The sequence below is a fragment of the Giraffa tippelskirchi genome, chromosome 10 (genome assembly GCF_054371585.1).
Source record: "Giraffa tippelskirchi isolate mGirTip1 chromosome 10, T2T-mGirTip1v1.2.pri, whole genome shotgun sequence".
Taxonomy (NCBI): domain Eukaryota; kingdom Metazoa; phylum Chordata; class Mammalia; order Artiodactyla; family Giraffidae; genus Giraffa; species Giraffa tippelskirchi.
The window spans coordinates 110,933,752-110,956,167 of record NC_137284.1 but is presented as its reverse complement, the minus strand read 5'-3'; the positions used below and the strand labels follow the sequence as shown (position 1 = coordinate 110,956,167).

General features: G+C 51.9%; 1 protein-coding gene across 10 annotated transcripts in view; it reads right to left on the bottom strand.

Moving 5' to 3' along the window:
* Nucleotides 1-11,921, bottom strand: part of CRHR2 (corticotropin releasing hormone receptor 2) — a 45,409-nt gene extending 33,488 nt beyond the window's left edge. For 7 of the 10 annotated variants that reach the window (XM_081534808.1, XM_081534815.1, XM_081534809.1 and 4 more), the window contains exons 1-2: nt 11,654-11,921; nt 1,768-1,858 (exon numbers count right to left, since the gene is read on the bottom strand). In XM_081534808.1, coding sequence (XP_081390934.1) covers nt 1,768-1,858; nt 11,654-11,740 — 178 coding nt within the window. In that variant the 5' untranslated portion in view covers nt 11,741-11,921. Of the gene's footprint in view, nt 1-1,767; nt 1,859-11,647 lie in introns of all 10 variants that reach the window. The other 3 variants (XM_081534812.1, XM_081534819.1, XM_081534813.1) reach the window with 3 other exon arrangements.
* Nucleotides 11,922-22,416: the final 10,495 nt, after the last annotated feature.

Here is a 22,416-nt window from a genome sequence, read left to right as displayed (position 1 = left end):
ATCCAAAACTAGATCACTACCAATCACTTACAAATTTATCTATATACTCCTTCCTCAGAGGGAACATTCTTTTGAATGTTGCATTTACCATTCCTTTGCTCTTAGTTTTTTCAGTTTTGTCACACGTACATACGTCTTAATGATAGGTTGTTTGGTTTTACTTGTTTCTGAGCTTTAGGTTAGCCAATATACATTTTCTCAATTGATGGACACCGAAAAGGAGAAACCTATCATGTGGAGACCAGAGAAACTCTTCCTGAAGTTCAAGGGCATCCTAACAGCCAGTACTGCCCACTGCAGGAGCATGGTTAATGAGGGATGATGCATCCCCATGGTTGCTGCTAAGCAGCACCACCAGCAATGTGGTGGATGAATAATTAATGACACAAGGAAATGTTCATTCTGAGTTACAAGAAGAAAAAGCAGGTTACAGAACTGTAGACACAGGATCATCCTGGTTTTGTGGAAAAAGAAAAAAGAAAAAACATGAGACTCTATGGTGTGATAAACTTCTGGCAGATAGAAACATTAAAAAATTCCTGGGTTGTGGGATAATGAGCATTAATAGTCTTCTTCGATTTTTAAAAATATCTTTTTCTAAATTAAATATATACATATATTACATATTCCATTTATAATCTGGATGAATGATATTACAAGTCAAGCAGGGGAGGCCTTGTGATTGTGTTGTTTAAACTAACCAGTCTGTGGTATTTTACAGCAGCCCAAGCAAATTAATGGGCTTCCCTGGTGGTTCAGATGCTAAAGAATCTGCCTGCAGTGCAGGAGACCAGGATTTGATCCCTGGATGGGGATGATCCCCTGCAGGAGGAAATGGCAACCCACTCCAGTATTCTTGTCTGGAGAATTCTATGGACAGAGGAGCCTGGCAGGCCATAGTCTGTGGGGCCGCAAAATGTCGAACATGACTGAGTGACTAACAAGCAAATTAATACGATGGGTCAGGTGACTTGTTCAGGGTCATGCAGCTGTTAGGTGGAGGAGCTGGGAGCCAGATCTGGGATCGGGTCTGTCTGACCCCAGCACATGAGCTCTTGACCACCTCATTGTAAGGAGGGCAGACGACAGGGTTTTCCTCTTTGATGCGTGACTCGAGCTGTGTTTGGTGCCAGGTCCCAGTTCTGACCAGCACTCTTGTCTCCTTGTGCTCTGGCAGTAGCTCCAGACCCCAGGGACACTGCAGCCCTCCTCCTTCCTTGCTGCCTCTGTGGATGGAGCCCTGAGAAGGCTGGGACATTGGGCGGAGCCTTGGGGACGTCTTTCCAGAGCCCTTGAAGACCCAGGGCTCTTCTGAGCTCTGCAGTGGCTGCCCCTGACTCTGAATCAGCTGCCAGGAAACTCTAAGGGGTCAGAACTCAGGGACCCAGCTGCTACTTCACAGGTTCTTACCGGGAGGTGACACCTGTAGCCACGGCAACGGGGAATGTATTTTACACCTTCTGCTGGAGTTTGAAGCAGAGAGGTGCCCCTTCCTTGGGCACCTGAATGCCAGCCCAGCCACTTCCTTAGGCATAGACATAGGGAGCCGGGAGCGGAGGAGGATTCCCGGCCAAGCCCTTCTTCATCAGTGACCTGTGCCCCCAGTGGGGAAGGGGGCTGCCCAAGGACAGAGCCAAGGCCCAGACCTGGAAGCCAGTCTCCATCTACCACCCGCTGAGCCTGGCTTGGCCCGCTTCTCTCCCAGGCCCAGAGGCTTGCCCTCATCTCCCAGGGTCTGCTGCAGATGGTGGCAGGGGGCTGGCATACCTGAGAGGTTAGCGAGGATCTTGATGGAGTGGCAGTACTGCTCCAGTAGTGCCCACATGGGCTGATCTCTGGGTGCCTGGCTGGACCCCACCTAGAGGACAAGAGGGATGAAGGTCAGGCTCTAGCTAGACAGTAACAGCATATGTCTACCCCTCCCAGCCCCCTGCCCTGCCCTGTCCTGTCCCTTACTCCTCTATATTGTACAGAGAAAAAAAGAGGAGGAAATTTCAAGGCCCCACACAGCAGACCAGTAGCCTGGCCAGGCCTGGAACCCTGAAAAGGCCTTAGAGGTGGTCTAGTGAGGCTTGGTGACCCAGGGAAGAACATGCTCTGTCCATCCCTCAGCCCTTAAAGGTTTCCTCCTCAGGATGGGATGTGCCCTGTGCTCTTCGGTTGGCAAAGCTGGAGTGGGGGTGTCCACCAGCCCTTCAATCCCCCAGCAAACACTATACAACCCCAACTGTGTGTCAGGCCCTGGCTGAGGGACACAGTGGGAGTCTTCAGGGTAGTCCCAAGTCAGGTAGGGCCCCCCTAGACTTGGAGGCTCAGGAGAGATGGGAGAAGAGTGGATGGTTTGACTTTGTTTCCCTGTCACACAGTTAAACAGGCAATTACAAAGGTTAATATGTGGGAAAGACTCCTAAGTTGAACTTGGGAAGACAGGGGAGGCTTCCTGGAAGAGGTGGCACGTAGGGGGCAGCCAGAAGGACGAGTAGGGGAAAAGGAAGGGACCATGGTGCCAATGTAGAGACTTGCCTGGGAAAAAATATGGTTATTGTAACAATGGCAATCCCATCCAAAAGACAGAAACCACCCAGGATCACATCTCCTGAAAAAGTCATGAGAGAATGCTAGATATGGAGGGATAAAGTAGATGTGGTTATCTTTGTCCTCGAGGGGACCATCTTCTGGTAGGAAAGAAGGATAGATAACCAACTTGTTACAGTGTCTATAATTTGCTTAGAAGGAATGGGGTAGCATTACAGAGGAAGTCACACTGATGTGGGCTTTGAAGGTTGAGCAGGGGTTTGCCCAGTTGATAAGGATAGTGCTGGGATAGAGGTGGTGTCATAGGGTGGTGTCATAGATAGACAACAACACATGTGCAAAAAACAGAGCGGTGGGAAATGCATGGTGTGAGACTGAACAAAATCAATGCCCTCTACAGTTCTAACCATCGTCTCCCATTCTTTCCAAGACCAACACTGTTCTTATCCTATGACCAGTGTGTATGAGAGTGTGCACTTGCGTGTGTGTATATGAGACGACTTTTGCACCACCCCAACACTGATATTCCTGATTCTAGAAAGGACTGCCCCTGTAGTGGGCAGCCCCTCCCCTCTCTCCTGCCTGTCAGATGCTCCCTGCCTGGCAGCTGGGTCAATGTTTGCCCTACAATATTCCCAGAACCAGAGCCCGATAGCCCTCAAACATCACGTTCCTCACATCAGGCTTAGTCCATTTCCTGTGCTGGGGCTGGAGGCCACGCTCACCCTCACCACTCCGGCCTGGAGCTCCTAATTAATGACCCCGCTTGGTCAGATGGGAGAGCGAGGGAGGCACGGCCAGCACCTACAAGCACTCATTGCTCCTGGGTGCTGTCAGCTGTCTCCATAGGGCTAAGGGCAGAAGGAACTGCTGGGGAGCAGAAGTCCTGTGTGTGAGGTTAGTGTTCATAAGGAGTATGTGTGCGGGGCATGTATATGTCTGTGTAGGGTGTGTGCTTGTGTATGTGAATAATATGCATATAGTGTGTGTGTGCTCTAAGGAGCTTCCTGAGCCATTGGCCAGGGGCTCTAGCCACTTGGCTTGCAGGACAATCACTGGGGGCCATGGTCCTGTTGTTCACATATCCCAGGGATGCCAGGAGCTACCCAATGTCAGCTTTTTGGGCATCAGGAAGGCCCAGCTGCCCAGAGAGCCACCTGCCAGGGGTGAGGTGGGCTGGGGAGGGACACTCTGGGTCTCAAGATCCTCCAAGAAGAATTCTGGTGTCCCACCCTCAACTGGTCTGGGGAAATTGCGGATCCTAGGCCTGACCCATTACCCCTTTCCAACCCCCTTCTCTTTGTTTGAGAAGCAGCTGGTAACAGTTTATTTGGGGGATGGGGTGAGTTTCTAGGAAGCCACCAGCCTCTGGAGGTCATTGGAAAAGCAATGCTCAATGCAGAGGCACTCGGCATTGATGGTGGACTCTGACCAACCAGATTTTGCATCTTAGATGCAAGCTCCTTCTCTCAAAGCCCGTAAAGGCACACTATGGCCCAGTCACTCAGGCATCTCATGTTCAACTTTAGGTGGGAGTCTGAACACGTGGTGCTGAGTTCACGGAGAGGGACGCAGAACATCCTCCAGGGGGACTCAGGTACTGGGGGGCTGTCCTTGTATCAGTCGCTGTGATCTGAGGCCACAGCTGAGTCTTCTCGCTGAGCAAAGCAGGGGGCACAGCCGCTGCGCTCAGTATCGATGTGTGCTGTTCAAGCGTGGGCAAAATGGCGAGCGGATAGGAAAGGGTTTGGAATAACTCCCAGATCTGGGCTCCCTCTCCTTCTTCGCTGGTCCAATAAGCTGGCAAAGACATTCATTCTCTTCAAGGGGCTGGCTGGGTGGGTCTGACTCAGCTCAAACCTGCAGCATACCCTGGAGGTGCCTGTTTTGGACACAGCTGCTGCTGCGGTTGGTGGTGAGCGGTAGGTGGGCAGGGAGGAGGAAGAAGAGACTGGTGCCCTCAGAAAGCACACAGTGGGCCGGGGAAAGCAGAGACACCACCACGAATAAATACCTCCAAGGGCTGGGTGATGAGCTCTCAGAGGCGGCAGACTGCGAACACGCCCACATTCAGGGCTCTGGGGTTGCTGCTCCTCAGCTCTGCGGCCCTGGCCAAGTTATTTAACTTCCTTGAGTCTTGGCCTCCTCCTTTGAAATGAGGATAATACAGCCCCCCTGGGGCTTGGTGTGCATTAAACAAATTACTGAATGTCAAGAGCTGGCACATAGAAGGCACATGTTCCATGGTAGCCCTTGTCATGGACTCTAGGAGGGGTCTAGTTAGAGAGCTCAGAGATAGAGGGTTCAAACCCCATTAGAGGGAGCCCCATGGCCTGGATCAAGCCCTTCTCCTCTAGAAAAATTTCCTGGAAACCCTGTGTTCCACCTTCCAAGCTCTCCAGCCAGTGCAGCTCCCCCTTAGCTCTCAGCAGCCCCCCTTCCACAGACAGTGGCCACTGAAAGTACATCTGCACCTCCCTCACAGGGCTCACTGCTCAGCAGTGCTCAGTGGATGCTGGGTGAGGAAACTGGGCATGGAAGTCGAGTCCAAGGGAGGAGGGAGGGTAAGAGGAGCAGAAAGAAATTCTAGGGGCAGGAGTTGAGCAAGCAAAGGTGGAGAGGCAAGGAAGCACAGGACCTGCTCAGGAAGCAGCAAGCTTCTGGTCTAGGGATGCTATTAAGAGGGCAGAACTTCCCTGGTGGTCTGGCGGTTAAGAATCTGCCGGCCAATGCAGGGGGCACAGGTTCAATCCCTGGCCCAGGAAGATTACACATGCTATGGGGCACTTAGGCCCACAGACCACAACTGCTGAAGCCTTCCTGCCCTAGAACCCATGCTCTGCAACAAGAGAAGCCACCGCGATGAGAAGCCGGCACAGAGCAACGAGAGACTAGCCTACGCTCACTGCAGCTAGAGAAAAACCACCCCAGCAATGAAGACCAATGCAGCCAAAAATAAACAAAAATTTAAAAAGAGAACAGAGGGTTGGAAAGAGGCTTCTTTGATGTGTAGTCAGCTTTTCCTATGTGCTAGATGAAGCGCATTTAATCCTCACAACTGCCACTGAGGTCTCTGTAATGATCCCATTTTACAGGACAGGCAACTGAGGCCCAGAGTGGTGAAGTCACCGCTCAAGGCCACATAATGAGTCAGTAAGGGGCAGAGGCAGGATTGGACAGACAGTCTAGTAGGTTAACAGTTGGCCAGAAACACACGAAAGAGCTGGGTAAGAAGGTGAAGGCCTGTGGTCCACGGATGCTGGGAGGACCCTGGCTCCAAACAGGGTGAGTAAGAAGCTGCTCTCACCACTGGAGTGGGGGGCTTCAGGCAGAAAGCTAGGTCATAGCAGGAGAGGAGGCAGACCCAGTCAGTTGGGCAGGGCTGTGCTCAAGAGAGACAAGAAGTCTGGCTTCTGGAACTGACTCTGAGTCCCCTGAAGACCCCTTTATCTCTTGTGTGGGGGACAACTTGGGCTTCTGTACTGATCAGCTCTTGGCTGTTACAGCAGCAGAGAGTTGTACTTACACCTCAGTTCTGTCCCATGAAGCCACAGGCTGCCTGACCTCAGGGCCCATGTCTGTTTGACTCACATCCAGGTCACAGTTCCCAGTCCAGAGCTTGGCACACAGCAGGTGCTCAATAAATGTGTAGATGAGACCACGGCCCCCTCCACCAGGTAGAGTGGTATCCTGACCCCCAGTTCTGGGAGCTCAGGCTCTGGGGTTTTCCTGCTTGCCAGGCAGGCTTCTTTCTGAATTCTCCCTGTGAGAATGGCTGGGGTCCTAGTTCCAGCCTCGCTGAGTCTGGAGTCGGAAGCTCTCACGTTAGATGAGGGCAAGGGAATTGCCCTGGCAGGGGGAGGAGGCAGCGGGTTGAAGCCAAGATGCCAGCTGCTCTTTCTCCACCCTTGGGCCCTGTCCAGGCAGAACCTGTGCCCCAGGGGCCAGGCGGGCTTGAAAGGTGCCACCTCCCTGGAGCCAGGGGGTCTGGCCCAGCCTAGTGCTCCCTCCTGGCTTGGTGAGAAGGCTTCCTCTAAAATTAGCCACTGGTCTAAGCCTGGGAGATTTGGGACCACAGGTCCTGCAGCCAAGCTGCCGGTAACTGGAGGGGAACAGGGTGAGCTCCCACTCTGCCTCCTCCCTCTCTGCCCAAGGTCAGAGAGGACTCCTCTGGGAGGGGGAGGCATCCTCCCCAGGGTTCTCTTTCATTAACCGGTTTCATTGAGCCTGAGCTAGGAATAGAGGCAGGAGAAACTCAGGCCCTGTCCCGGGGAAGAAGGAGGAGAGGGGGGCGCTGGGGGACAGGGGAGGAAGGAAGGAGGAGAGAGGGAAGAAAGGGGAGAGGAGAAGAGGAAGAACAGGGGGAGACAGAGGAGCAGAAGAGAGGGAAGAAAGGTGGGGGAGAGGAGGCTGAGTCTGGGCCCTGAGCAGACACAGGGGAGGCCATACTGGAGCTGAGGCTGCCCGAGGCAGAGGCTGAGGGACTGGCAGTCAAACGAATGAAGTAGGTGATTATTTTCTGGAGTATCAGGGCAGGCTTTCTGGAGGGTGCTCTGTTCTAAAAAATCAGCTGCCCAGACCTCTGAGTGAAGACCCCAGGAGTCCACAGCAGCCTTCCAGCCAGATCTCCCTTCCCCGCGTGTTCCCGCAGGTCCCTCTGCCCAAGATGTCCCACTCTCCCATCCAGACCACCAGCTTGCCTGGAGAAACTTCCAGGCCTCTCCTTGCCAAGGGTTCTCCCTCGTCTCTGAAAGCCCGTGGCGCCCTCTCACCTCTGTCCCTCTTCCCTGTCCTGTGTCACTCCCAGAGTTTGGCACACAGATGTCCGAGGGACCAGCAGGGAGGGATACAGAGGGTGGGGCGAGGGAGGGAAGGCAGGAACTGCAGGAAGAGGTCTCATAACAGGTCACGAGGCCTAAAATGATCTCTTAATGATCAACTCATCTAATGTCAGTTTGCCTAAGAGTCACCCTTTTCTGATTGTTTTTGTATCTGAATATCTTACATTTTCATTAACAGAACTGAATCTGCAGTCAGTCTATCTCCTTTGAATCCTGGCCCTACTACCAGTAGATGATTGACCACGTGAACTTGCCTCAGCCTTCTCATCTGTCAAATGGGAGTAAATGGTGGTCTTATGCCCCACGGTGGTTGTGAAGCTTAAAAGCAGTAATGTGTGTCAGGGCTTAGAACAGTTATCAAGCACGTGGTAAGCCCAGTGCAGATGCTAAAGAGAATAAACAAAATAAGCTTATGGAATAATATACCCCTCCATCTGGAAGATTTGCAACGACATCTTAAAAAAATAGAATTTTGGATACAATGACCTGAGACAAACTGACTGAGGAGTCCTAAAAACGCTTAAAATTAGATAAAGTAGAAAATGACAGTTAAGAGAATATAGAATAGCCCCGTAATTCATAAAGTGCTGCAAATCTGAGACTGACTAGGAATATGAAATTAAATGGGCCTTGCCCTCAGACAAATTGGTTTTTTAAAAACATACTAAAACATCAACAAAATGGCAAAAATGGAGAGACTAAATTAGCTGATTAGGTTAGAAAACACTCAGAGAGTATTTGAATTTGGGGGAAGAGTTATTAGATGAATTAGGTTCTGGTAAATGGCCTCTGAGTTTCCCCACCCCCACCCTGTAGACCCTGGGTATGGGGGGTTTGGGGGGCGCAGGGCCCTGGCCTTGGTCTTGGGGAGGCCTGTGCAGGTTAGGGAGGGTCCAGGCTTCTGGACTCTAGGTTTTCCCTCTTTGCTGAGCCTTCTTGGGACAGATGACCCCACAGGAAGAAAGAAAAGTTGTTTTGAGGTCCTGAGGGAGTGTCTTGTTGCCCAGATGTCTGAGGATCTGGGCCCAGATAAGACTCTTGGGGTCTTCACAGAGGGAGATGTTGCTGTTGTTTAGTCGCTAAGTCGTGTCCGACTTTTTGCGACCCCATGGATTGTAGCCTGCCAAGCTCCTCCTTCATGGGATTCTCCAGGCAGGAATACTGGAGTGTGTTGTCACTTCCTTCTTCAGGGATTCTTTCTGACCCAGGGATCGAACTTGTGTCTCCCTCGTTGGCAGGCGGATTCTTTACCAGTGTGCCACAGAGGGCGAGGCAGTTTTAATCAAGGATTTTGGAATCCAGCACCATATTCCTTAGCCTTACTTGACCTCCATTTCTGTCTGTAAATAAATGTTCCCACCTTCCCAGTGTTTTAGTAAAGGGCTTGGCATGGCGCCTGGCGCCCAAGAAGGCTGCATGATTTCAGCACTGCTTTCAAAGTAGCTTCTCAAGGGCTCAGAGGGCAGAGTACCACCAGAGCTATTCCAGTGCTCTACCAGCTCTACCAGAGCTCAGGCTCCGGTAGCACCAGAGTCAAGGCTTGGCTCCTCCAGGCCCTTGCAGTCGGGGCTGGCCCAGGGTGTCTTCACTACTCAACTGCCTGCTGGAACTTTTACAATTGCAATTGTGAGATCAGGCTCCCCCCCAGCTCAGCGAGCCCTGAGTTTCCCAGGGATAGAAATCAGGTCTCACCAGGACCACCATGCTCCCTGGAGCCTCATACCATCTCTTCTCAGGGTTGGGACCCTGGAGCCTTCCCTCTAGCTTGCTCTTTTCTCAGCCCTCATCTAGGACCACTCCATCTCCACCCCTGCCATCCTGCCCACCTCCCACTAGATCTCTTCCCAGTTCTGGCAGAGGCTCTTATATCTGCATATACTTGTTCTTAACTCCCATGTGTGTGCTTAGTCGCTCAGTCATATCAGACTCTTTGAGACCCTTTGGACTGTCACCCAGCAGGCTCCTCTGTCTATGGGATTCTCCAGGCAAGAATACTGGAGTGGGTTGCCATTTCCTCCTCCAGGAGATCTTCCCGAGCCAGGGAACGAACCCGAGTCTCTGGTGTCTCCTGCATTGCAGGCAATTCTTTACTCGCTGAGCCATCAGTTCCTATGACCAGGTAGTAAACACAATTAATTCTTCACCATATTTTCTTCCTGCTCATGTCTGCTCTAGGCTATCAACTTCATAGGATAAAGGCTGATGTTTTCACCCTTGTGTCTTTACCACGCATGATCCTCCTTAAATACTGGTTGAATAAAGTATTACTGAATAAATGAGAGGGCTGGAGGTCAGGTCCCTCCTGGTTTCCCTTACTTCCCCACCACCTGCTCCAGGTCACTTACTCTCTTTTCATAGACAACAGAAATAGAATAGTTGGAAAAGGATCCAGAAATAAATAGCATTACCACGAAGACCCAGAGCAGAGAAGACTGCTCTTTGGGGCTAGAGAGACCACAGTGCTCTTTAGCAGTTATACAATGATAACTTTGGGTGGATAACTAGTCTCTAGTCTCGGACCATCCAGGAGGCTAGGGGCAGGGCCTGGGTGGACTCTAAGGGGAGAGCAGACTCTTGCCTCTGAGGTTCCTGGTCCTGTCGTCTCTGGGACCCAGGGTAACCTCCCACAGACTCCTCCACCTGGGCTGTAGTCTGGGGCAGCAACCAGCAACCCTCTCCATCTAACCAGCTTGCGCAGTTGGCATCATGGCTCCCAGAGGGGCAGGGCCAAAAGGCAATCCTGGTCCTAACACCAGCTCTCTTGGAAGGTACCCACCCAGGGAACAAGTGCTAGGGGACAAAAGAGCTCAGAGCCCAAGACATCAGGAGTGGGAATGAAGGGTTGTGGGTGGTAGTGGATCTACTTCACAGCCTCCACCCCTCCCTGCAATGTTGTTAAAAGGACCTGGCAGGTCCGGGGGCTATCTGCCTACTGGGGCACTGACCACACCTTGGCACGGTGCCCCATCCTCTCTTCCACCTGACCAGACCCCCTGGAAGGGCAAGGTCCCTCATATCTTCATCTCAGGTACCTGGTACAAAACCCCAGCTATATTTACTGAGTGCTGACTCTGTGCCAGGCACGGTGCTCAGAGCTTTACCCGTATTATCACAACCATTCCTCATGACAACCTTATTCATTAAGTATCAAAACCATCCTCATTTTACCCAAGAGGAAACTGAGGGGAAACGTGAGTAGCCTGCTCAAGGTGACAGACTAATCAGCAAGGCAGGGGATTTGATCAGGTCCGTCGGCAAAACCACTTTGCCACAGACAGTGGATGCTCAAGGAGTCCTCTGTGACATATGGGGATGGGACCAGACCTCCTGACCTCCATCCTGGCTCTGACCCTTGCCCTGCATGGCCTTGAACACTTTTAATGTTGTGGTTCTTCATGAAAAGTGTGGCCCTCCCTCTCTGAACCTCTGTTTCCCCATCTGTAAAATGAGGAAAGAGTTAGAGATCAATTCCTCCCACATCCATTTCTGGGTATCACTCCCTCCCAACCTCACCCCCATTTCTTCAGCTCTTTCTGCGCAGCTCCTCTCCATCTCAACACCCCCTGCTCCCACCTGCAGACCCTGACTCTGGCCAGTGCACACACCCACAGCTTTGGGCATGGGGGGATACTCACAGCACTTTGAGAAGTGCTTGACAAGGTTGGTTCCCCCAGGTGACCCCTTTGCTCCATTGCTCATTTGATACTGAGGGCCGCCTGGTTTCAGGCACTGAGACGAGGGTGGGGACTGGCCTGCCTGCAGGAGACAGGGGACAGCTCTCTGGGGATCCCTTGTGGAGAAGGACCAGAACTGGGATGGGGTGAGGAAGGGATTTGAGGCTCCTACAAGGGAGAGGGAGTGCAATCCACGGAGGAGGGGACAGAGTGGACAGAGACTAGCAATTCCTGGACCTGAGGAAAGGGCATGTCCTAGACACTAGGGCGTCTCCCTGCACGTTCTGCTCATCCACAAGGGCTGCGAAGTCCCATCCTAGCTGGTATTAAGAGTTTCATCTCCCTCCCCTTCCCCCTCGTTTAGGCAGGACATCTTCATCCCATCACCGGATGCAGGGATCCCCAACTCCATCCCAGCCACCAAGCCCTAAGACCTCTTCCATCCATCTCCTAACAGGGCTGAGTGAAACTAAGCCCAGTAACTAAGCAGTGAGCCCCCCCCCGCCCCCCCCCCCCCCGCCTCGCAGTCAGGAGAGCTCAGAGCTCCAGCTTCCAGCACCCCCACCCTGAGAACAGCGCCCCCACCCCACCCCCCACACTTACTTTAAGCAGCGGCGGGAGGAGGCAGAGCAGACAGAGGACACGGTGCGGGACGTGGAGGAGGCGTGGGGGCCCCGCGGGACCCCCCATGCCTTCTGCGGCCGCGGACAGGAGCGCACCTCCCAGCGCGGCCGTCCCGCCCCGCCCGCCGCCCGCGCCTCCCACCCTGCTCCGCTACCGGCCAGAGCAGAGTGGACCCCTCCCTCCCCAACGTGCCGGGGCGGCCAAGGTATGGCCCTGGGCACTGGGGGTATCTCCCGCCTCCCCCGCCCGCAGGGACACCGCCCCACGGCCCGCCCCCTCCAGGTTATTTATAGCGGTGCCGGGCAGCGGCTTCTGCCTAGGCAGCCAGAGCCCAGACTCTGCCCCCAGAGAAGGGGTTAATGCCTTTCACCAGTAGGCCACTTTTGCCAGGGCTGGAGCTCCCTGCTCCAGGGTGAGAGGAACTGAGAAAGGGAGGAGCGGGTCTTGGTGGTGGTTGTGGCCAGAGCACTGAATAGGGTGGGTAGATCGCATCCCCACCAGGCTTTCCAGCCCTGCCCGCATCTTCTAACTCCCCGGGAGCTTTTACCAGGCACCGTGCCTACTGGAGACCTCCCTGTTGGCTCAGACCGTAGAGGGTCTGCCTGCAATACAGGAGACCCAAGCTCAATCCTTGGGTTGGGAAGATTCCCCTGGAGAAGGGAAAGGCAACTCACTCCAGCATTCTTGCCTGGAGAATTCCATGGGCAGTGGAGACGCCTGGGCTACAGTCCATGGGGTCACAAAGAGTCTGACATGACTGAGAGACTAACACTATGCCTATTGGGACAATTGAAATTCCTATGTGGAGGCCAAATTAAATAATAGCTCTGTATCAAGGTTCAACTTGCTGATTTTGATGACTTCACTGTGGAGTCTTGTTCTTATGGAGTAATATTTAGGGCTACAGGGGCACCATATCTCAAACTTATTTTCAGGTGCTTCAGAAATACACATGCACTCATAAATACATATACAGTGGTAAAGAGAACAATGTACCAAATGAGGCGAAAATGTAAATAATTGGGAAATGTGGGCAACTATATGTGTATTCTTTGGATCATTCTTCCAAGTATTCTGTAAATTTGAAATAAAAAGCTAAAAACTGTATTAAAAAAACAAAACAAGGACAATAAATGCAGTGATGCCAGGCCCCGCCCAGAGCTTCTGCTTTTATAGGTTGGGATGGGGCCCAGGCATTGACATGTTTCAGTAGATTTCACAGGGATCCTGATACCAGGCAGGGCTGAGTGATGCTGGTCTCTGATGGGGACAGGTCCAGACTGGGGCTGGAGATGAGGCGGGTTCTCTGGGAGCCCTTGAAGCAGCCTCTGGAACTGTCCAAACAGGTGGGCCGGTGTGCAGAGTTGAAAAGCTTAAGCAGCAGTTCCAATGTTGTTAGGATCTGAGGGGAAAACATTTGAGGAATGTGATTAGTGAGGCACTGAGCTTTCCTGGAAGGGTGAAGCCCAAGTTCAAGAAACTTAGACTGTTTATGTTCACTCTGGTCTCTGCCTGGGACACTTTTGTGTCCCTCAGGTCCTCCCCTCCTCTACCCTCTTCCTCCAGGTAGCCCTTCCTGACTGTGCTTTCAGCTTCCACATAGCCCTCCCCTGAAATTTTAGGGCCTAAATCTGAGCCCCTGGCTCCTCCTTGATGTGCATTGTTTGCTGAAGGCCCTTGAATGAGGTAGATCTCCAACCAGCTTGGCGGGGAGGCTGGAGGCACTTTTTATTTCTTCCTCTCTTTCTCCTCTGTTGTCGAGTCTAGCTCCCGTGGTGCAGAGGCATCTTTATGGGGAAAGCAAAGGAAGAGTCGACCAGATCTCCCCATTCATTTGAAGTGACAGGGGGGAAACCCTTGAGACAGGATATGGCTTTACCAGACCCAGTCAGATAGGCTTGGTCAGAGAGGGCTCCTGGCAGGAGATGATCACTCAGCAGGACTTTGACTGAAGGGTGGGGAGACTCAGAAAGAGAGTTGAAGGGTCATCATGAGGATCACCAGTCCTTTTCAGCACATGTTACCAGAGCACCTCCACGGCCAGCCTCACAGTGGGTGCTGTTGAGAGCAGAGGCTCTGACCTCAAGGTCAGCCTCCTTGCCTGTGCAGAGAGCGCCAGCAGAGGGAGCAGATGTGGAGCCAATGAGATCTGGGTGTAAGTAACTGTGAAGGGAGCTGAGAGATGGTACAAGGTATGTGGCAGCTCAGGGAGTGATGGGGGGACTCCAGGAAAAATGTGCTACAGGAGACCTTTGAATGATTTAAAGTGATGGAGAAGAGAGAGATCTTTCCAGAGGGAGGTAAGGGAGAGCGGAAGCTAGGAGATGGGCAAGCACAGCTGGCTGGCCTGGGCGTCTGGCTGGGGTGGGGACAGCGGAGGGCCAGGCGATAGAGCACACGCTGCAAGGAAGCTAGATCTACCCTAGTTCTAGGAGGGTCTACAGAGCAGGCAGGGTGCTGGATACTGATTCCTATCTGGCCAGGCATTCTGTGTGTGCTTCAAAATTGGTGTCCTTCCGCAGCCTGGAATGTTCATAGGAGGGCATCTCTTGGACAACTAGAGCCACATTTTGCACCAACGTAGGAACTGATCCCCAAGAACCCAGGGGTTTACATCTTCCAACCCCCAAGGGCTTGCTTTGCTGTTGACTGGCTGGTGCTCCTTTGCCTGGAGGCGGACCAACTCCAGACGTAATTAACACTTGGGGCTCCCAGGCATCTCACTGCTGCGACTATCCTTACCCCTCTCTGTCATGCTTTCCCCTCTCTCTTACCAGTCTCTTCTGGGAGCACCTCCCTTATGAGTGCTGTATGGGAATTCTCATCTCATCCCTGGGGACCTACGGGAGCCTAGAAGGTTAGGAAAGTCTGAACTTGGCCCTCCTAAATGGAATGGGTTAAAAACATATAGCAACAACAATACAAGACATACAAACATTTTCGAGCCCCTGAATTGTCCCCTGGACAGCTCTTCTCTGCTCTCAGAGATTGTTGGTGGCAGAAGAGACCCTACCTGAAGCTACTGATCTGGGCAAGGCTAATACAAAATGTCATTTATAAGCTTTCTGTTCCTAAGAGAAAACTGGGGCAGAAGTCACTTTCATTTATGAAAATGCCTTTATGGCCCTTTTTTGATTACGAAAGATGAACTGAGGGTGGTTTAGAAGGGAGGTGGGTGATTTCTTTGTAAAATAAAGCAGTGGAAATTCTGAAATTTATCTCAATTTGGCATCTGAGACAGTGAAAGGAGTAGAAGGGCTGGAATCTGAGCTGAGGGTTGTCCCAGGGTCTCCGAGAGAAAAGGGGGACAAGCACCGCAGGGCAAGCCAGGTCTGAGGAGGGGAGGGCTGGAAAGGCCTTCTAGCAGTATGAATGGTCAGTGAACATTAGCGACAGGGCTGTAATTACCCTCCTCCTCCGCTACCTTCACCTTTAGAAATAGTGCGTCCTACGAGAGAGCAGGTGCCAGTGGTGCTTGGAGAACGAGGCCAGGTGCTGGACCTGTGTGTGGACAGAGCTGGAGAGGGGTCAGCAGAAGCAGGAAGTGGGAGGGTACTGGACATTGTTTTGTCTGGAATGGCCTTGCCCTTCTGAGCAATGCTCCATTCTCTGTCCCAGTGTTTCTCAACATAATTTTTGGATATCACTCCTTCACCCAAAAGGAGGCCATTTGAGATTTCTTTTTTCCTATTTTCCTTCCCCACTATGAAATTTTAATGCCACAGACATATTGTGTGACTGTTTATATACTATAGTTCTTTGGTGGGCCATCAGCCCTTATAATATCTAAGATTGTTTTGCCTTCCAAGAACCACTTTTTGCTTCCTTAGGAGCGTGATTCTTCTCCTCCACCTTCCCTCAGAGTGAATATTCTAATTCAGCCATGTGATTGAATTGTCCCAATGCAATCCATCAGGCTGGACAGACAAGAGGGCCTCACCCCACTGAGCACAGCTGGTTGGTGCAAGAGTGGGCAGCTGATGTGAACTGACTCAATCAGAGGTCTTCCCTCGGGTTTTTGAACTTTGCATCTAAGAGAAAGACTATTCCTCTCTTGGAGAAACTGACAGATGCAAAGTGCAGCAACCGCCAGGATGTTGACTGTTGTCTGAGGAAAGCCGAGCTGAAGGAAAAGGGAGCAGAGAAAAGAGGAGGGGAGAAGGTCCTGGTAACTTTGAGTCTCTGGTTCCAGTCCAGCCAGAAACACACTGTGCCTCTGCCCCCAGAAAGGAACTCTCAGTAAATCTTCCCTGACACCCTGAGCTAGTCTGAAGTGTGTTTCTGTGTTGGCAATCCAAGGAATTCTGATCAACACAGAATGATCAAGAACTGAACAGAGAGACTTCCCTGGTGGTCCAGTGGTTAAGACTCTAAGCTCCCAGCGTGAGTGGGGTGGGGCGGGGCTGGGCTGGGTTTGATCCCTGGTCAGGGAACTAGATCTCACATGCTGCAACTAAGAGTTTGTATGCCGCAACTAAGGCCTCATCCACACAGCTAGATATATAAATAAAAAGAATTGAACAGGAGTAGAGTTTAGAACAAAAGGTAACCAGGAAAATGGAAGATACCCCATCCCCATGTCTGGGAACCAGAACTGTTAGGGAGAGCCTGAGTTTCTGTAAGACTAATGGTCGGGGACAGTCAGGTCATGGTGTTGGCTGTGAAAGGAAAGGGTGATTTTGGAGGACACTTGGTTTGCACGTGTCTCTGAGCAGGGGAGGAACAGGGCTGCATCTGCTTCTAGAACACTTGCTTGAGCAGCAGGATGGTTGGTCTTGGGTCAGAGCAACAAGTCTGAAGTTAAGAAGAAAGTAGAGTGGCTGGGGCAGTGGCCCAGGCAAGAGATAAGAGGACATCTCAGTCCCGAGTCTGTTGGGAAGGCAGGGCCTGCCTGCACCACGAAGGGGACGTTGGCCCGGCTCTCTGTCCTGCCTTGTGGGGCCACCGCCCTGACACCATCTCTCATCTTGCCCCCCAGCCATTTATGACGCTATTTCCTTATTTTAGCTGTGCTCATACACATTCAGGCTCAGACTGCAGAGTATGCTTTTGCGATGCAATTTCAGAACATAGTGTTATAGCACTGCTGAAAGAACAGGCATTGATTTTGCTCACTATTTGCTTTTATTTTTTCTGTGGGTTCTGTGGGCTATTACTTTGGTCTCTCTCTCTTGGTCTTTTTTTCCCTCCCAAATCCTGGTTCAGGGAAGCCAGATCCAAGTCTGAATTATGATCAGCTTTGTTGTCACTCGTCTCTAAAGGAAGACAAGTCATCATGTTTGATTAATGGGGATTAAGTCAGCTCTGGCAGAGTTCTTACCGACTCACCAAAGAGCCTTGAACTTCGTGCCTGGAGAACAGCTGTGGAGCTTGTACTTTCTAGAATAGCCTGGACTCCTGGGCTGAGTGGCACTTGGGGTCTGGCTCCTGGTTGTCGAGTCTGTGGTTTCACAGCTGCCCCTGTGTCCTGTGCAGGCTCCTCCCAGGGGCAGGCACAGTGGGTTGGACTGGGCAGAAACCCATGGAAGGGATCCTGAAGGCGGTGCAGGCCAGGCCAGTCTGCTGCTATCCCCTGGGAAAGGGTCTGGTCTCTGGTGTCCGCCCTGCTGCAGTGTCTGCTGTGGCCCCTGTGACTTAACTCTCTCTACCTTTCTCCTCAATGGCTGTACCTGTAAAATGAAACAGGAACGCCTATTCTCAATAGGACTGGAGGAGAACAACCACTTCCTGGAAAGGCAAGGGAAGATCTTTACGGTTACTCTGCTTCTTCAGTTCAAAATCAACAAATATTGATGACCTACTATGTGCAAGGTCCTATGCAAGGCATGAGTGTGGGTGCCTAGAACGGAGTAGGTTCCTAACAAGTGTTTGTCGCACTGGCAGATGACTGGGGATGACCACAGGAATCTTGGAGCAAGAGGCTTGGAGCAGTCAGGGACAGGGATTTGAGAAGGCCCTGGCACAATGGACAGACTCTGGATGTTTCCAGTCAAGTTTGCATTTCCTGGGCTCCTGTAAGAGCACTGGGCAGGAAGGAGGAGGACTGTCCTCAGTATGAATTCAACAGTTATGGAACACCTATTAAGTGCAGGATGCAGGGAGATAAGGCATAGTGGTTGTCCCAGAGTGTGGGGGCACAGACTAGTGAATAAGCAAGGGCTGTGAGGGTCAGTGAGTGTGGGTCACCAATACCATCTAGCCCCCAGGGTGGCAGAGGATGAGCAGAGCTCAACTGGGTGAGGGTGAAAGTGTGGAGGCCAGAGGAGGAGCAGTCAAGGAGGACAGAGGGCCTCCCAGAGAGAGCGAGGAAGACAGAGTCTGGGGGAGGTGGTGGGGGGATGGCCCGGAGGTCGTGGGGGTGGAGTTAGTCACGGATGGGGTTGGGGAGGCGGCGAGACCACTGAAGTGAGGCTGAGCAGTGGGCACGTGGGCCGGATAAAGCAGGTAGTGGAGGAACTAGCTGTGGGGGTGACAGGGTCACATGGGCACTGCAGAGAGAACAGAGTGGGCAGGGGCTTAGCTGGGACACGCCCCAGAGGCAGGAGACAAGTCAGGAAGCTCTAAGGATAGGAAGTGGCTGTCCTGGTCCTGACGCTGCCCCTAGAGAACATCAGAGCGAGAAGGACCTTATCAGTCACTCTGTTCCCACCCCACTTTGCAGATGAGAAGCCAAGACCCAGTGAGGGCAGTGCGGGAAGGCTGCCCCTCCGAAGGCTGCTCCTAGGCTGCGCCTCCGGCTGGTCCCCTCCTCCTCTTCTTCTGGGCCAGATTGCCTCTGCTTTGGGGTAACATGTGGCTACCCCAGACAGCAGGAGCCCAAGACATAGCTCAATAAAAGGTGAGTGTTCTGTGAGGCTGGTGGGGCCTGGATTCAGCCCTTTGCTGGCAAAAAATCAGGCCCAGTGACTGGGCAGCTTGGCAGCATCTGGCTGAACTTGACCCCAAGGCTGCACTGGGAGGAGGGCCCAGTCCTGCTGCATAACTTACCAGCTGTCAGCCCTTGGCAAAAAGCTTCACCCCCTGGGCCTCAGTCTTCTCATCTGTCAAATGGGGTTAAAGATGTCTGTGATTAGACTGTCTTACATCATCCCCCAGGTCATGGAAGAGGCTGGAGAAGTTCAGGGTCCCAGGGGTCTGGTCTCCCTATCAGGGTCCCTGGTCTCTGCTTGGGCCCTCTCCATGTGGGGTTTGTTTGATGGCCTTTTGGGCAGACACTCTGATAACTTCCTGGCCTGGGCTACAGTTGAGGTGGGGTGGTAGTTCTGCCTTGCTTCATTGACTAGCGCCAGCTTGTCAGTGCTGTGGGGTAAAGTCCACTTCCTTCCTTTCTGATCTCTTTTCCACAGTCCTCAGCCTTTGCTGGAACATGACCTGACAATGACAAATTACAGGACATGAAGGTTATGACAGCTGAAGACTTACACCACCTAATTCACCCCCTTTAATCTTCCCAAGATACACAAAAAATCAGCTGTACCGAAGGCTAGAGCTAGGCCAGAAACAAGAAACATTTAGTCAAAGCTCTAAGGAAGTCCTGAACCAGGATGCTGGGCCACCCTGGGCCCTGCCTTCCAATCAATATGCCTGCGTCCCAATGGTGAGGGGGGGCAGGGGACTGCTTTTCCCTTGGCCTTGCCCATCCATAGCTCTTTCCATGTGACAACTGCTGTCCTTGGAGGTTTAGCTCAAGTTGGTGTAAGCACGTTATCCCACATCCCAGGGGAGGTTCAGTGACCTCTCTGGGTGGTCACAGATTCCAGGGAGCTCATGTTCTCATGGTCACCTCTGGTCAGAGTCTCAGCTCTGCTGGCCTCTTGTCTTGCCCTTGTCTCTCTGTTTGGCTTGCATAGACCCACACATGCATTTCCCCTGGGCCCCTGACCACGGACGCCAGTGCAGCAACTCCTGCTATGTGGAAGCTCGACAATGAGACCCTTCTTCCTCTTGCTGAGCCAAGACCCTCCTGCTCTCGCTGGCTATACCTGGATCAGATGCCTTGAAACTCACCCCTGCCAGGCCCTGGCCCCACTCACCCATGCCTGGGGACAGCCCTGCCAGTGAATTGTCTGCTGGGGAATGGAGAGGGAGAGTAGTCCCCTGTTAGAGGCCCCCAAGGAGGTGCTGCGAAGAACTAAAGAGCCTCTTGATGAAGGTGAAAGAGGAGAGTGAAAAAGTTGGCTTTAAACTCAGCATTCAGAAAACTAAGTTCATGGTATCTGGTCCCATCACTTCATGGCAAATAGATGGGGAAACAGTGACAGACTTATTTTTTGGGGCTCCAAAATCACTGCACATGGTGACTTTAGCCATGAGATTAAAAGACACTTGCTCCTTGGAAGAAAAGTTATGACCAATCTAGACAGCATATTAAAAGGCAGGGACATTTCTTTGCCAACAAAGATCCATCTAGTCAAAGCTATGGTTTTTCCAGTAGTCATGTATGGATGTGAGAGTTGGGCTATAAAGAAAGCTCAGCACCGAAGAATCGATGCTTTTGAACTGTGGTGTTGGAGAAGACTCTTGAGAGTCCCCTGGACTGCAAGGAGATCCAACCAGTCCCTCCTAAAGGAAATCAGTCCTGAATATTCATTGGAAGGACTGATGCTGAAGCTCCAATAATTTGACCACCTGATGTGAAGAGCTGACTCATTGCAAAAGACCCTGATACTGGGAAAGAATGAAGGTGGGAGGAGAAGGGGATGACAGAGGATGAGATGGTTGGATGGCATCACCGACTCGATGGATATGAGTTTGAGTAAACTCTGGGAGTTGGTGATGGACAGGGAAGCCTGGTGTGCTACAGTCCATGGGGTCGCAAGAGTCGGACACGACTGAGCAACTGAACTGACTGACTAAGTGTGTGTAGTGGACAGTGCCCGTCATGGGTGGGTGTACCCACAGGCCACCAGAGAGGCGAGACTGAGACCAGCATGGTGCATTCAGGGTACTCTTTCCTTCTGGCCTCTGGTCTGCCCTGACCTACCCTCATGGGTCTCAGAGCTACTCTGCTATCTGACTTTGCCTGTGTTCACCAGGGCTTTCTAGAGAAACAGAACCAGTAAGATATGTATACACAAAAAGAGATTCATTTTGAAAAATTGGCTCACACAGACATGGAAGCTAGAAAGTCTGAAATCCATAGATGAACTGGCAGGTTGGAAATTCGGGGGAGAGTTTGTATTGCAGTCTTGAGTCTGAAATATGCCAGGCAAGGCAGATAGACTGGAAATGCAGACAGGGTTTCCAGGTGGTGGTCTTGAGGCCGAATTCTTTCATCTTTGGGGAAAAATTCTTTCATCACCCCCACTCGGGGAAATTCTTTCATTTTTGTTGCTGCATGCAGGCTTTCTCTAGTTGTGGTGAGTGGGGGCTACCCTCTAACTGCCATGCGAGGGCTTCTTATTGTGGTGGCTTCTGCTATGGTGCTCAGGCTCTGGGGGCACGGGCTTCAGTAGTTGTCCATGGGCTCAGTAGTTGCAGCTCACAAGCTCCAGAGCATGGGCTTAAATAGCACACGGGCTTAGTTGTTCTGCAGCATATGGGATCTTCCTGGACCAGGGTTTGAACCGATGTTTCCTGTATTGTAAGGTGGATTCTTAACTACCAGACCACCAGGGAAGTCCAGTCTTTCTTAATATTAAGGAAAATTTATTTTAAAATGTAGGAATTTGTTATGCTTGTTGTAGGGAATGAGAAAGGGTTTCTCTCGACCTCTCAGTTTGGGTGGGTTCGTGTGGACATTTAAGCAAGGCTGCTGTGGAGAAGACCCCAGGGGTCCTGCCCCCTAGGCTTGGGTCTTCCCCCATCACACTGAACAGACTCATGGTTTCCAGTTCTAGTTGGAAACTTGGGGGCCAAGGGCTGCAAGGAGGGTTAGACCCCTGGGTTAATTCAGGGCCTGGGGCCTGAGGTGCCTGGTTTCCCCCTCTGTTGTTCAGTTGCTCAGTCATTTCTGACTCTTTGCGACCCCATGGACTGCAGCACACCAGGCTTCCCTGTCCTTCTCCCTACCCCACATACAAACCCCCAGGGAGTGGTGGGTGAGGAAATACTGAGAGAGCTGCTTTTGGGTCAGATGAGGACAAAGCGCACAAATAAACTCCAGCCAGGCTTTGCAGAGTCCTGGTGGGAGTCAAGAGAAGAGACCAGACCCTTAGGACTACTGAAGGCCATGCTCTAGATAGCTTGCAGATGAGCTGTGGCCAGTATTTCACCCCAGACTGTCTTCTCAGCAACCTCTACCCTGTGGTCACTTGGTATGAGTTAGTCCTTCCCCAGTCCTTTCTGTGGACCCAACCCTCTGTCACCCTTTCTCTGGGAGGATGGGAAGAGGTGAACCAGGCTGATCCAGGGGGATGAGAGGAGAAGCAGAGGAAAAATTCAGGCCTCATTTTCTGGGGTTTTGAGTCCGCCCCAGTCAAGGAACAGCCCAGAATGGGGTATTGGAGGCTGCGAGTATGTTGAGGAGCGGTGGAGGCCATGGGTGCTGGAACAGTCAGAGAAGGAGAGGAGATGGGAACCCAAGGATGGATACACTTAGTCGGTGGAGGGAAGAAGGGAAAGAAAGTCATTCCTATTGCCTCGAGTTCAGGGAAGGTCATCACATTTTTCTTATAAGGAAGTATTTTCATAAGGAAGTGAAATCCCACATTTAAATTCTTAACTTCTGCATTTCCAAGTAGTGGACTTTGTGAGTTACCAGAAATTAAAATAATAGCAACTGAGGCATACATAGCTGAGTT